This window comes from Lathyrus oleraceus, chromosome 4 (genome assembly GCF_024323335.1).
Source record: "Lathyrus oleraceus cultivar Zhongwan6 chromosome 4, CAAS_Psat_ZW6_1.0, whole genome shotgun sequence".
Classification (NCBI taxonomy): domain Eukaryota; kingdom Viridiplantae; phylum Streptophyta; class Magnoliopsida; order Fabales; family Fabaceae; genus Lathyrus; species Lathyrus oleraceus.
Genome location: NC_066582.1, coordinates 238,739,621 through 238,753,756, shown reverse-complemented (window position 1 = coordinate 238,753,756; position 14,136 = coordinate 238,739,621). Strand labels below are relative to the sequence as shown.

The following is a 14,136-nucleotide window of genomic DNA, read 5'->3' as shown; positions in this document are numbered from 1 at the left end:
CTATTTAAGTTTGTTTTGTCATCATCAAAAAGGGGGAGATTGTAAGAACAAAAATTGTTCTACAACAGATTCCATGATTTTGATGATAACAAAGGATGAAACCAAAAATGACACCCTAACGAAAAGTTTCTAAGTGTGCAGGGTTCTAAGGAAAGAAGGAAGAGATCTGATGACGTCATCAGATACAGAACTATATCAGATACAAAACAACAGAATATCAGAAGCATCTGAAGTAGAAACACGCTCAAGATGTTCTAACTCTGAGCAAAACAGCAGAATATCAGAAGCATCTGAAGAAGAAGTGCACTCTAGAGATTCTGACTTTGAACAACGGTATATCATTTCAGAAGCTCTCAGCGTCATCTGAAGACATCATCAGAAGCTCCGAATCAACACAGGAAGATTCCAAGATTCCCAGAGTCACGCAGACTTTGATAATGAATTTCCTAATACAGAAAGAGTAACGTTAACTTCAAATTCAAATAGAAAGGAACTATATTTGGAAAGAAGTTATTCGGAGAAACAAAGTGTTTTGGCAAGAAACAACAGAAGTTATGGCATTAATTCCTATTCAAGACAAATTATCTGCCATCAATTTCAACGGTCCTTTCACTCCTATATAAAGGACAGCAATCAACATTGAGAGGCGCGCAAGCATACACTGAAACATTCTCTCTCTCTCTCTCAACATTTCACAAAGCTTTTGCTTAGAACGTGAAACACTCTTTTGTTCTTACTGTTGTAATATTTGCTTATCCTAGAAGCACTCTAGATTACATAGTCTTTTATCTATTGTTTTATTTCCTCAAGTGACTCTGGGCAGTCTGTATACTTGAGAGGACTAAGAGATCTTTCTCTTAGACGTTGGTTGTAAATAATCTTTCAAGATTAGTGGATTAAGTCCTTGTTGAAGGCGAAATCACCTCGGCCGGGTGGACTGGAGTAGCTTTGTGTTATAAGCGAACCAGTATAAATTCCTTGTGTGGTCTTTATTTTGAAAAAGCGCTTATTTTCCAAAACAATTCAAACCCCCCTTTCTTGTTTTTCTCACCTTCAATAACACCACATGTTTATAGAGGTTCAGTCTTAATGAAGTGACTCACTTCTTTCTCCAATAATTGATCTTGAGAGTATTCAATAATGCTTGAGAGATTTTAGAAGGTGAAACCCTTAAACCCCATTGCACAAGAAAAATGAAGTTTCAAATTTACTTCCAACAAAACAATTAATCGTAGAATGAAGTGGTTAGGCTTCACACCAAAAAACAAATAGAGATTTGAGCGGTTAATCTCTAAGCCAAACATATATTTTATACGAAATTATGTTGAACCAAGTTGGAGTTTTGAATTGACTATCCTCTGAATCAAATGGTGGTTTTGTATATGGCTGATCACGAACCGAACCGAGATTTTATACCGGGCTGATCTCGAATCGACTGAGCTTTTGTTTAGGGATGATTTCAAGAACCGATGTGAATATTTTTCACCAGTTATTCTTCACGAACCTAGAAGAAGAGCTTTTCTTCAAGTCGCAGAGCTCACAAACCAAACATAGACTTATACTAATCCTTAAAAAGAGCTTTTAACAAGTTTAGCTTCAAACCTAAACAATTACTTCCTAAGGAAGAATAACTCACTCAAGAGGAAAAAACTATTGGTGAATTTACAATAATGCCCGTTCTAGAACAACTTCCTCACTAAACTCAAGAACATTTCTCAAAGTGCTATGGCTAAAAATATGTGATAAAAAAAAGAAATAATTTAGAGAGAGATTGAAAGAGAGGAAGGTGACATATCTCACATTTTCTAGATGTTTAGAAATGAAGGGGAAAACCTTTATTTATAGGATAAGGAATGAGTTATTTTAGGACACAATACGTGAGCAAAATTAATGTCCTAATTGATTAGCTAATCAATTACGAACATGCAATAGTCGATTATTGCTGCCCAAAATAGAAGATTTTGATAAAGAGTCGTTACCATTCATTAAGACACTATCGTAGTCGATTATAGACTTGTTTCACCCTTATCTAATCGATTAGACATTTGTTCTAATCAATTAGACAATTCAAAAGCCTGTCTTAATCAATATGACAATTTCCAATTCATCAGTTTAGGCTTCATAAATATTTTAGGTGACTTTATTTGAAAAAGAGAAGTTTTAAAAATAATTTGTAGTGTGTATGTGGTTTAACCATACTACTTCCAAAAACACCATTATATTTTTACAAAACATTGATAACTCAACTAGATACGATTAGGATTAGACGGACTTTCCCACTTCCTTTCTTTCATGCTATGAAACTTCAAGTCCTTTTGCTGGATATATCAATCATATGAGCACTTCGCTTGAATCTTCTTGTTGATGAGGTTTAAGATATCTTCAATTCAGACGCTATCATTAGAGGATATCACCCGTCAACTTACAACTCTAATTCTTTAGTTTGATTCAAAGGAATATCTTTATCAATCATCACGTGTATCTTTGACCGTTTACTTTAGTACTTGCTCGTCTTCATGCGTTGTTGTCATTATGCCATCATCAAAACCACGATGTTATTAGGACCAAATACATTTGACTGATCTATAGATTTTGATCATTTTCTGATTATATATGCAAGTATATAGTTCCAGAAAAATAACAATTAATAACAAAAGAGAAAAAAAATGATCAATCACAAGACAATATACTTACACCTACGGCTATAGAACTTTGATAATCCGTTATTATTGCTTAAATAAACTAGAGTTTTCAATGTTCTAAGCAATATCTATAATAATACACTCGCTCGAACCTCACCCTTTGCTTGCTCATCTTATGTCCAACACCATTTCGAGGGGCACATCGGTGATTAACTCATTTCATAAGAAATACTCCATGAGTCACTCAAACCCAAACGACTAAACAGAACAAGCGTTGAAGAGCCTCTTGCCAAACTAGTAGCGTTAGCAGCCACTTCCTTCCATCTCATCATTCATCAATCCCGATCCAGATCCAATCCCAAACCACAAACAATGGAAGAATACCCTGAAGAATTACGAACTCCACCCATAACACTAACTTCCATGGTAGGTTGCCCCGATCTCCACCCTCTAATTTCAACCTACCTATTATCACAACAACCTCCAATCAACACTTTAGCACTTCCCGATATATCCAAAATCAACGTCTTCAACAAGAAGAAACCCGATCCCGATTCCATTATCGCCGCTTCACCACCTCCTTTCATCGTTAACGGCATCTTGAAACGTGATTGGCTTCTCAAGCACCGCACCAAAATCCCTTCCGTTGTTGCGGCGCTTTTCCCGTCTAATCATGTTTTCGGTGATCCCTCTCAGTGGCTTCAAGTTTGCTCCGATCTCGATTCCATCAAGTACTTTCTGTTCTCTTCATCATTATAATTTTCATTTTCCCCTATTTTAACGCATTCTATTAACAATTCTTCGTTTTTGCAGAAGTGTTACCCGTGCTAGGAATATCAAGTTAGTTGTTGTACTTGTTCATACCAATGCAAACGGTTTGTTTTTTAATTGACTTTCACTATTTCTCAGTTTTTTTTTGAAATTAGTTTATAATGTGTGGTTTTTATTGTTGGATTGTAGATGAGGTTAGTGAAGATAGAATGATTGCGTTAAGGAAACGAGCTGAATTAGAGGCGAAATATGTTGTTATATTGAACCCTAATAATGATTCAGAGTTTCAATCCTCTCTAAACAGGTATGGATTTTTATTGGGAAGTTTTATGTTTTTTTTTTTGAATTTATGAATGGGATTGTTGTTGTTTTGGATTTAGGCTGGCGAATATATTTTCGGAATTATCGGGTGTGTATTATAGAGAAGAAGGAAGAAGGGTTAAACAGAGGATAGAGAAGAAGAATGTTAGCGCCGTGGAGTTGATTGTTCGTTACTGCTTCAAAGTATGAATATTTCATGTTGTTTTATTTTTTAGTTATTGGGCTTGCACTGCTAACATGCTATGTAGCACCGATACTTCAACGTGTCTATGAATCTGACACATGTGGTTGCACACGGTCACTTCCATTTTTTGAAATTATTACGTGTCTATGTGGCAGTGTTTGTGCCTTGTCAGTGTTTGTGTGAGTGCTCCATAATATGCCTATTAGCTGTGATTATGCTTAGTTTTATTCTCTTTCAGATTTTTCTTTGGTCTTGTCAGTTATGGAAAGTGTGGACCGTGTAATTTATTTTGGCAATTTGGTGTGAACTATTCACCAGCTTTGCCAATGACTTATCTTTGCCAGGGAACTGATTGATCACCTTTAGTGTAGTCTCCCTCTCACCCACATTTTTTCAATCCACAAGGCCTGCACCCGAGACCTTGCTTAAGGGATCCGACTCTAGTTCCACTTGGATCAGTGTAATGTTGGTTGGTGGAACATGTACTTTATAGCCAATTTTAGGAGTAGTAGTATAAAAAAATGAAATTCTTAAGGCATGTTTTGTTTTTGGATATGACGTTTACTGTTTTTATGTTTTGTTTTCATATTTGATTACGAAACTCACATTGTTTTCTCTTTGTGGTCAATAATTTTAGCCAATTAAAATAGGAACCATAGTGAAATGAGGTGACACTTTTGTAGTCATAAATGAAAACAATAATTGAAAAAGGAACCTTGAGAAGGAGTATGGACTGAAATTGTATTTATTGTGTCATATGTTGTCTGATGTGTTTTGCCTTTTGACTTTATTTTTCCATTAATTGTCAGTGAACTTTTTATTAAGTCTGCATTATTTATATTTTTAATTTAACAAAGTAAAGTTTGCATTATTTATCTAGATGCCATGAATTGCTAGGTTGCTGTATATGCAGAGTTTCGAAGTGACTGGAGTGAAGCATTGAAATTTTATGAGGAGGCCTATCATACACTGCGAGAGGTGCGTGTAGGTTTGAATAATTGTTGGGGTTTAGTTATATAATTTTGTTTCACCACTGATGATCTTTCTCTGCCTAGAGCAGGAATACTATTACTGGTTTTATATGCTCGCGCCATCTGTTGGTTGTATTAGTTAATAAAAAAAATAATTTTCATTGTGCCATATGTATATTAAGATCCTTGTGATTTGTGAGGTGGACTTTTCCACATCTTCGACAGTTCTGCTTTACATATTCGACAGTTCTGCTTTACATTAGGATATATAGCAACTGATATTTTACATATTTTAACATGGACAGTTCTGCTTTAACTTGCCATAATTGTCTTCGACTCTAAAAAATGTCATACTGCCTCTTCTATGATTTCTAGTGATTAATAAAGCTGCATGAACATTTCATTGTTTGTGTGGTTATTAGATGTCTCCTCAATAATGAGTATTTTGCCACATCCATTTTTCTGTGTTTTTACACCACAGATTGTTGGGGTGACAACAAGGTTACCACCTATACAACGCTTAGTTGAGATAAAATCAGTTTCTGAACAATTGCATTTCAAGATATCAACCTTGTTGCTACATAGTGGGAAGGTTACAGAAGCTGTGACGTGGTTCCGCCAGCACAAGAATACATATAAAAGGCTTGTTGGTGCTCCGGAAGCAATACTTGTACACTGGGAGTGGATGAGTAGGCAATATCTGGTATTTGGTGAATTGTTGGAAACAAGTTCAAATGCCACTCAAAACTTTCCTCCTGTTATTTTAGGCTCTTCATCCAAATCATTGTCAGAGTGGGAATATTATCCTGCTTATTACTACCAGGTTAGCACCCCTCTTCAACTCTTTTGCTTGTATTTTACATTGCATGTTGAGAAATGAAAATGACTAGACCATTTTTATTTACTCTAATAACATAGCTCACGACCTTTTCCATTATATTCTGGAGCATTTTCTTTGGTAATAAAGTCCTATAGTAGAATCATTGCTTGATGGTACATTCAAAATAATGATACTAATTCTAATATTGACATATTTGAAATGGTTGGTTCTATAACTCTATTCAAGATGGAGGTCGTGTAACCTTTTATTTGAAAGCTATTAGAAATGTATAGAATTCATGAATAGGATAGAGAATTCTTATTTGAAGTTCTATTCCCTTTGTACATTATGATTTCTTATTGAGTTATAGGATAGTTGATTTATTTATAGATCACAGGGATATAACTAACTTCGGTTAGCCAGTTTCCTAAAATCAAGGGATTAGTTATGCATAGTAGGTATATATTGTGCAACAAGTGCACAATAGTTACAAGAGTGTAGTTGTCTAGACTATTCTAGAGTTGTTTCCCTTAATACTCCCCTGCCAACTTAGCTGGAGGTTGGGGGATGAGGAAGAGTCCCGAACCGTTAGCTTGGACCTAAACTCATCAAATTTTACTCCTTGTTCATGACATCAATACTCTGAAAGTTGCCAGAAACGTGCACAATCCTAAGTTGCTTGTGGAGTACCTTTTCCCTGCCAAAGAAAAGATCAAGCTCCGTGTGCTTGGTACAAGCATAAGGTTGTGGGCCAAAGCAATAGTGCTCATATTATCACAATGGATAGTTGGGGAGGAGTAGGTGATGCCTAACTCAGTAAGTTGGCATTGAATCCTAAGAAGCACAAAGGTTGTAAGAGCCTTACTCATGTACTCTGCTTTGGTACTTGAACAAGATATCAGAAGATTCATTGCTAGAGACCAGGTTTCATTGCTCATCAAGGCATCATATTACTGGGTCATGGCATCTAGCCAGGTAGGGTCAAACAATGCTTGCTTAGTGTTTCTGAGCTCAACATGAGTAATGAGTAGAGTGGGATGAAGTCTAGGGCAGATAATGCCATCTTTGGATCTAGTGTGCATATGGTGAGTGTTAATTGGAAGAGGTTTGATTCTGGTTAGTGGTTGAGGGCTGGTGGAGAAATAATGGATGGGGATGGCACATGGGGGGTGCCAGATGAAGGTGTGACCTGTGTCGAAGGAGAGTTAGGAGTTGAAGGGAAAGAAGAGGCAGGGTTTATGGTATTGGTTGGGGAGACCGAGGGCTAAAGAATAGCAAAAATGGTTGCAGGCATTTAAGGAGATTGTTGATATTGGTTGCAGGATAAGGGTGAGGTTTTGAATAGGTTAGGATAGGGAAGTTGTTGTTCATTAAAGATAATACCCTTAGAGATGTAGACTCTACCATGAGGTGCAAGGCACCTATATTCTTTGTGAGAGGTGGAGTATCCCAAGAATACATACTCTTGATATCTGAATTGGAGTTTATGTTTGTTGAAAGGTCTAAGAAGAGGGAAGCGAGAGCGACTAAGGGACTTAAGAAACTTGTAGTCACGTAGGTGGCCAAGTAGCTTGGTGTAGGGAAGTTCAAACATGAGAGATGAGGTAGGAAGTCTGTTGATGAGTTACACACTTGTGCAAAAGGCAGCATCCCTCCAAAGTGCAATGAAGGACACCAACCTAGGCCATGTGCCTTAATGGTCACCCATTGACCCCATATTTGAGCAATTCAAGCTCATGGTGGAACTTCAATTTTTGTACATTATGACATTTTTTTATAATTTTGTTTTTATTGAACAGATGATTGGGATTGCTTTAATCTATACACATCTTAAGACTCCTCCTCAAGTTGGCAGGCGCACAAATATCATATGCATCAAGCTTGTTACAGTTACATACATAAGATATTCTCAGATTTCTGAGAGAATTGGCAAAAACATGAGCCAACTTATAATTAAAGTTCACAAAGGAAGTAACTATCTGCTCATATATAATCTTCTCGCGGATGAAGTGACAATCAATCTCTATGTGCTTCATACACTCATGGAAGAATGGATTAGATGCAATACGTAGAGCTATTATCACAAATGAGACTCATTGATTCAGACTGGCAAAACTTCAATTCATTAGGAGGTTGTTTCAGCCAAATTAGTTCACATGTAGTGAGAGCCATAGCTCTGTTTATTATAATCTACTATACATTCAAACTAATCTTTTGATGAATGAATTACCTAGTAAAAGCCAATCTTATCTTCATACTAATATTTTGATAATTATTGTGTGATTATTAGCGGTGAAAATAGGCCAGGCTGCCCATTTCGGGATGTTGGAGGAAAAAATGGCTTAGCTACTATTATCCTTTTTAATATTTCTAAGTTTCATTGTTAATATACAATTTCAGTATTAGCTAGATTTATAAGACAGATAAATTAATAAGAATACATTAGCTAGATTATAAGACAGATAAATTAATAAGAATACATTATAAGTAGTCTTTTTTTCTGTAAAAAGTTCTCCATTTTCTTGCCTTTGTTAGTTTTAAACATAAAAAAAAAAAAGAGAAGGGAATTGTTGTTTCCCTTCTCACATTTATGTTCCTTTAATTTCTTCTTTTAATGTCCTCTCCCTATTCTACAATCTACACTTAGTTCTTTTTAGTCTTAGCTTGTAACCGTGTCCTTTCCCCCCTCTTCATTGTTTTTCTCTGTTTATATTGTTTACTGTTAAATTTGCGTTTGGCAAGTCCATCCACACATTAATTAACCTTAACACTAGTTTCCACTGTATCTTTTCATATGGGACTGTGATGCAGCCTGTAAGCGTCTTTTGCCCTTCCTGGGCAATACACTTGCACTCACATTTGTGTTTGCAGCATACATGTGTTTCTATGAGAATCTAATAGTTTGTCATCTTAACCTATCTGTCTGTGGAAAGTTGTTTTGTCTATTAGTTCACGTGCTTTAAATTTCTATGGGTGATCTTAATTTATTCTCTGAAACAGTTAGCAGCTCACTACTTGAGTGAGAAGAGGTCAGCACTGGAGCTGGCAATCTCATTGTCAGAAATTCCCAATGAGGTTGACATTGGAGCTGATTCAGTTGTTCCTTCTGCATATGTCGGTCAGTTTGCTCGGTTACTTGAGGAAGGGGATAATGTTGATATGCTACCGTAAGTCGTAATTGAGTGGTACCAAGGTTCATATAGTTATATTTATTACTCCCTCCGGTCACTATTATAAGCAAAATTGACTATTTTGATTCATTCAACAACTGACGTATCTGGTCAATATAGAGCCGATACATCAGTTGTTGAATAAACCAAAAAAGCAATTTTGCTTATAATAGTGACTAGTGGATGAATTTTACACTCTGAGTCAATCATAATCATCCAATCATTAAAACAGTTCGACTTTCATTATATCTAACTTAAAAGTAATCTAAATGATGATTTGTGATTGGCTGACAGTTTACACTTTACACTAGCAATGCATCAAAGTTATTCTCATCTTTTAAATAATAGTTCTCCATTTGGATTTGTAGTCTCACTGACGAGGGGTACGCCCATTACGCTGTTTCTGAAGGAAAAAGGTTCCGAGATTCACTTGAAATAATTGCTCTTTTAAAAAAAGCTTATGAATCTTACAGTGGTATTAAACTTCAGAGGATGAGTTCCTTTTGTGGGTTCCAGATGGCCAAAGAATATTTTGCAGAAGGTGAAATTGGTAATGCAAAGCAGATTTTTGATAATATTGCTAGCCTATACAGAAAAGAGGGATGGGTAACTTTGTTGTGGGAGGTTTTGGGTTACTTGCGGGAGTGCTCCCGGAAAAATGGTACAGTTAAAGATTTTGTGGAGTATTCCCTTGAAATGGCCGCACTCCCAATATCATCTGATACTGGTGTCCAGAGAGACACTGGTCCAGCTGGTCCTGCAAATATACTGCAAAGAGAAATTCTACACAAGGAGGTTTTTGAACTTGTTGGTGAGGCAGTGTTGACAAAAAATGAAGATTCTAGTAATCTGAAGATTTCTGCAGAAGAGTTAGTTCAGCTTGAGGTTGATCTTGTGAGTCCACTTAGGTTGGTGATGTTTGCATCCGTTGCTTTCCATGAACAGACAATCAAGCCTGGAACATCAACTTCTATAACAATATCACTTCTTTCCCACTTACCCCTCACTGTTGAGATCGACCGATTAGAAATCCAGTTCAACCAATCTTCTTGTAATTTCTTCATAACAAATGCTGAAAAACATCACTATGTAGAAGGTAGTGATACTCAAAAGCAGAGAACAGAGACAGCACCGTCTCTTTCGCTTGTATCTAATAAATGGCTAAGGTTGACCTATAACATCCAATCTGGTAAGTTTGACACCGTTGACAAACTACTTTCCTGATTAGCTGACAGGGTTATCTAGTACATCTTTAAATGTTTCTATAATCAATTAATATAGGCATGTAGATTTCAATCATTCTATTCATCTAGCGCTACCTACCCCTATACTCTTTTGATATTTTCTGCTGTTTGTGATGCCCCCAGTGGCTATTAATTGTGGGTGGTGGTTATATTGCAAGTACCCATGTGATGATTGTGCAAGTAACCATGTGATGATTGATCATTTATAAATAGTGCAATTCTGTTATATTTCTTTCAAAGTTTGTATGGATTTATTCTGGTTTAAACATGCTTTTCTGCATATACCATTTTTTATTTCTAGTCCCTGAAAATGTTTTGTTTTTGTTTTTGTTTTTAGTCCTTCAAAATATAGTACTTTCCACTTTTGATCTTTGGTATTGTTTTATTCCTCCAAAATTTGGTCATATTGAAATTGTTCCCTGACATATTCATTTTAGTCCTATTTTGAGGGACTAAAGTCAAATATTATACGTATTACAAGGATCAATTCCAATATGAATAAATTTTGCAGGACTAGAACAAAACATCAAGGACCAAAAGTAAAAAGTGATATATTTATAAGGACTAAAAACAAAAATAACAGGGACTAAAATCCAAACTCTTGATATTTGCAAGAACCATTTGCATATTTAAGCCGTTTATTTATCAGACTACTCTATCAGCAAGATCTGTCTATTATTTTCCTTGTTCAGAATTATGATCTAGCCTAACTTTGTGTCCACATTGACACTTGCATATCTATTATTATTATTACAAGTATTGTTGTCACTTATCCATTATATGTTGATTGTAATTTAGGTTACTATATCCTTTTTCAGATCAAAGTGGAAAACTTGAGTGTCTGTCCGTTATTGCAAAAATTGGATCACACTTAGCAATTTGCTGCAGAGCTGAAAGTCCTGCTTCATTGGATAGCTTACCTCTCTGGACATTGGAGGATTGTGCACAAACTGTTCCCATAAAAGATGCAGTTCTTGTGTTCTCTGGCCAGAAGTCTACCCAAGTGGAAGAACCAGATCCACAGGTAGATCTGTGTCTTGGTGCTTCAGGCCCTGCACTAATTGGGGAGGTGTTCCTGGTACCTGTAACATTGGTCTCCAAAGGCCATGCTGTCTACTCTGGTGAATTGAAGATCAATCTTGTGGATGTGAAGGGGGGTGGTTTGTTTAGTCCAAGAGACTCTGAGCCATATTCAATGGAAAGCCATCATGTTCAGCTGCTTGGTGTATCTGGACCAGAAGGAGAAGATGATTCTCAACTAGATTCAGATAAAATAAAGAAAATACAGCAATCATTTGGATTAATTTCTGTTCCCTTTATTAAAAATGGGGATTCCTGGTCCTGCAAATTAGAAATCAAGTGGCACCGACCTAAACCCATCATGCTTTATGTCTCTTTGGGCTATAAACCAAATGACTATGAACCAAATAATGCACAGATGGTCCATGTCCACAAGAACTTGCAAATTGAAGGGAACAATGCTATTGTTATTAACCACCATTATTTGATGCCATTTAGACGAGACCCATTGTTACTCTCCAAGAACAAAGAAGCCTCAGAGTCTGATCAGCCAGAACCGCTACCCTCGAACCAAAACACTATTCTCGTCATTAGTGCAAAGAACTGCACTGAAGTTCCACTAAGGTTGAAGTCCATATCCATAGGGGAAGAGGATGGTGTTGAAAGTACGTGCTCTATACAACATGGAAATGAAGAGCTTTCAGACCCTGCTCTTCTTGTTCCCGGGGAAGAGTTCAAGAAAGTATTTTCAGTCAGTTCCAATATAAACATTTCAAAGCTCAGACTAGGAACTGCGTGTTTGAGATGGAGAAGGGACTTGGGGGTTGAAGAGAAATCTGCTTCTACCGCAATATTGTCTTCTTGGGTTGTGACTGAACAAAAGCTGCCTGATATGAATGTGGAGTTACCGCCATTGATTGTGAGTTTGGAATGCCCCCCTTATGCAATCTTGGGAGATCCCTTCACATACTATATCAGAATTTTGAATCAGACACAGTTGCTGCAAGAAATCAAATACTCATTGGCAGATGCACAAAGTTTTGTGCTATGTGGGTATCATAATGACACTGTATATGTTCTTCCAAAATCAGAACACATTGTCAGTTATAAACTTGTCCCACTTGCCTCAGGCATGCAACAGTTACCTAGATTTTCAATGACTTCTGTGAGATATTCGGCAGCCTATCAGCCTTCAAACTCTTCAAATACTGTTTTTGTTTTCCCTTCCAAGCCTCATTTCAAGACCGCGGCCTCAACAATCTTTAGGGTGGAGGAGTCTGTAGCAAATGAATAAATCTTGTACATTGTCAGATTATTGTTCTTTTATTCTTGTCCCTAGTTTTGTAATCACTTCACAGCATTCATGGCCGGGCTGGGAGTTTGCGAGGGGCAATATTTTACATGGAAAGGCTGAGTGCATGGCCTGCTTTTGATTCCTTGTTACAAGTTAATGTTGATTGGGCAGTATATTTTCTTATCTCCCTTTGTTTTGCATATTCATTACTATGTCACTATACAAAGAGGAGGAGCCAGTTGCTGAAGATGATGACATGCTTCAAGAGAGTTGGACATTTGATATATGGAGGAGCCAGGATTGTGGGAAGAGCCTGGGTAGCTCAGCGGGATAACCGATCTACAGGATGTTGAGATATCAGATCTTATCGTTTTATGTTTTTTGTTAGCCAGAAAATGTAAGTTGGTTTAGCACAAACATGTTAGGCAGCACAGTTAGTGTATGTGATGCAGTTCCTTGTATTTGATTTGGGGTGCAGTTCCTTATACTTTGGATTGAGAAGAATGGCGAGTGAGTCTCGGGGCATTTGATGTACTTAGCATTGAATAGTTGGAACTTTTTTGATTGGAGAATTCTATATATATATTTTGATTTATGTTTTTCAGTTGAATATGTTTTCTACGTTCTACTTATGCATACAACTTTTAATACATATTGTAATAGGATCGAGAGGCATCTCACATAACAATCCTCACTTAGTGGTTTAACATGAGAGATAGTTTGCGTTGTAGTAGCTTTCATAAAGAAAAATATTCTTTCCACTCTTATATGTGCATCCAACACATTTGAAAATCTAAAATTGTCTTTCATGTATTCTGAGATATATCTTCGAATACATTTAAAATCACAATATTCTGTCTGGATGCACCCAAAGATATATCTTCAAAATGTCCCCTCAATCATTTCAAAGCATCACCATTTTTCCAAAATCATAATTTTTTTAGATCAATTTATATTAAAGTAAAATCAAAGTAAAATGAAAACAAAAAGTCATACACTAATACAAAAAACAAGACAATACATAACATTTGTTTGAAAATACAAAAGAATAATACATCCAAACATAACTAACTACTGAATATGTCTATCCCTTACCTCCTCCATCTATACTACATGATATACCGTATCTTGATAACCATGCACTCCACGAGGGCTAATTTGGGAGTGCCATCCTCAAAGAGTCCCGCCTATATGGCTCATTTACCCATCTCTACAACACGTTGACAGATTGCCATCACGCTATGGATCTGCTCATCCTGAACCTCAAGTACCTCATGGTTAGCTGACCTAGGTGGTCTTTCAGAAGCTTCTGGTGTCATGATACGATGTGACATCCTATGGAACCATGTCATGTAACCTTCAACATAAGTTCACTGAAAAGGAGTTAGCTCTCGATGATACTCCTCTGGTATTAGATGACTTTCGAAATCATCCAGTATTGCCTGTAGATCTCTATGGTGGATGTCGGGAGGAACAGACTCATGAGAAGGTCTCAAAATAATCTACAAGTAATCAAACTGGCGCATCACTCGCCCGGGCAGATAACGATACATAAGAGATGTTCCACATGCCAGCCATCAGAAGTATAAGGAAATGACGTCAAACTGACGTGTATGGCGGTGACCCTCGTATGGACATAAGAAAACGTCATATGGTATCATATGATCAAGAGAGACTCTGAATGGTTTGACCACACCAT

General features: G+C 36.7%; 1 protein-coding gene across 1 annotated transcript; it reads left to right on the top strand.

The window, feature by feature from the left end:
* Window positions 1–2,746: 2,746 nt before the first annotated feature.
* On the top strand, window positions 2,747–13,041 carry LOC127074797 (uncharacterized). Its single transcript, XM_051016160.1, has 9 exons — window positions 2,747–3,373; window positions 3,456–3,517; window positions 3,603–3,717; window positions 3,794–3,917; window positions 4,816–4,896; window positions 5,371–5,712; window positions 8,710–8,876; window positions 9,248–10,068; window positions 10,942–13,041. The coding sequence occupies exons 1-9, from the start codon at window positions 3,015–3,017 to the stop codon at window positions 12,435–12,437; spliced, it is 3,567 nt and encodes a 1,188-aa protein (XP_050872117.1). The 5' UTR covers window positions 2,747–3,014; the 3' UTR covers window positions 12,438–13,041.
* Window positions 13,042–14,136: the final 1,095 nt, after the last annotated feature.

Bases quoted from the DNA above. Each gene is read 5' to 3' on its own strand.
- LOC127074797 (XM_051016160.1), top strand. From the start codon at position 3,015: ATGGAAGAATACCCTGAAGAATTACGAACTCCACCCATAACACTAACT. The intron at 3,374-3,455 runs GTACTTTCTGTT...TCGTTTTTGCAG, and splicing joins TCCGATCTCGATTCCATCAA to AAGTGTTACCCGTGCTAGGA. The intron at 10,069-10,941 runs GTAAGTTTGACA...ATCCTTTTTCAG, and splicing joins GACCTATAACATCCAATCTG to ATCAAAGTGGAAAACTTGAG.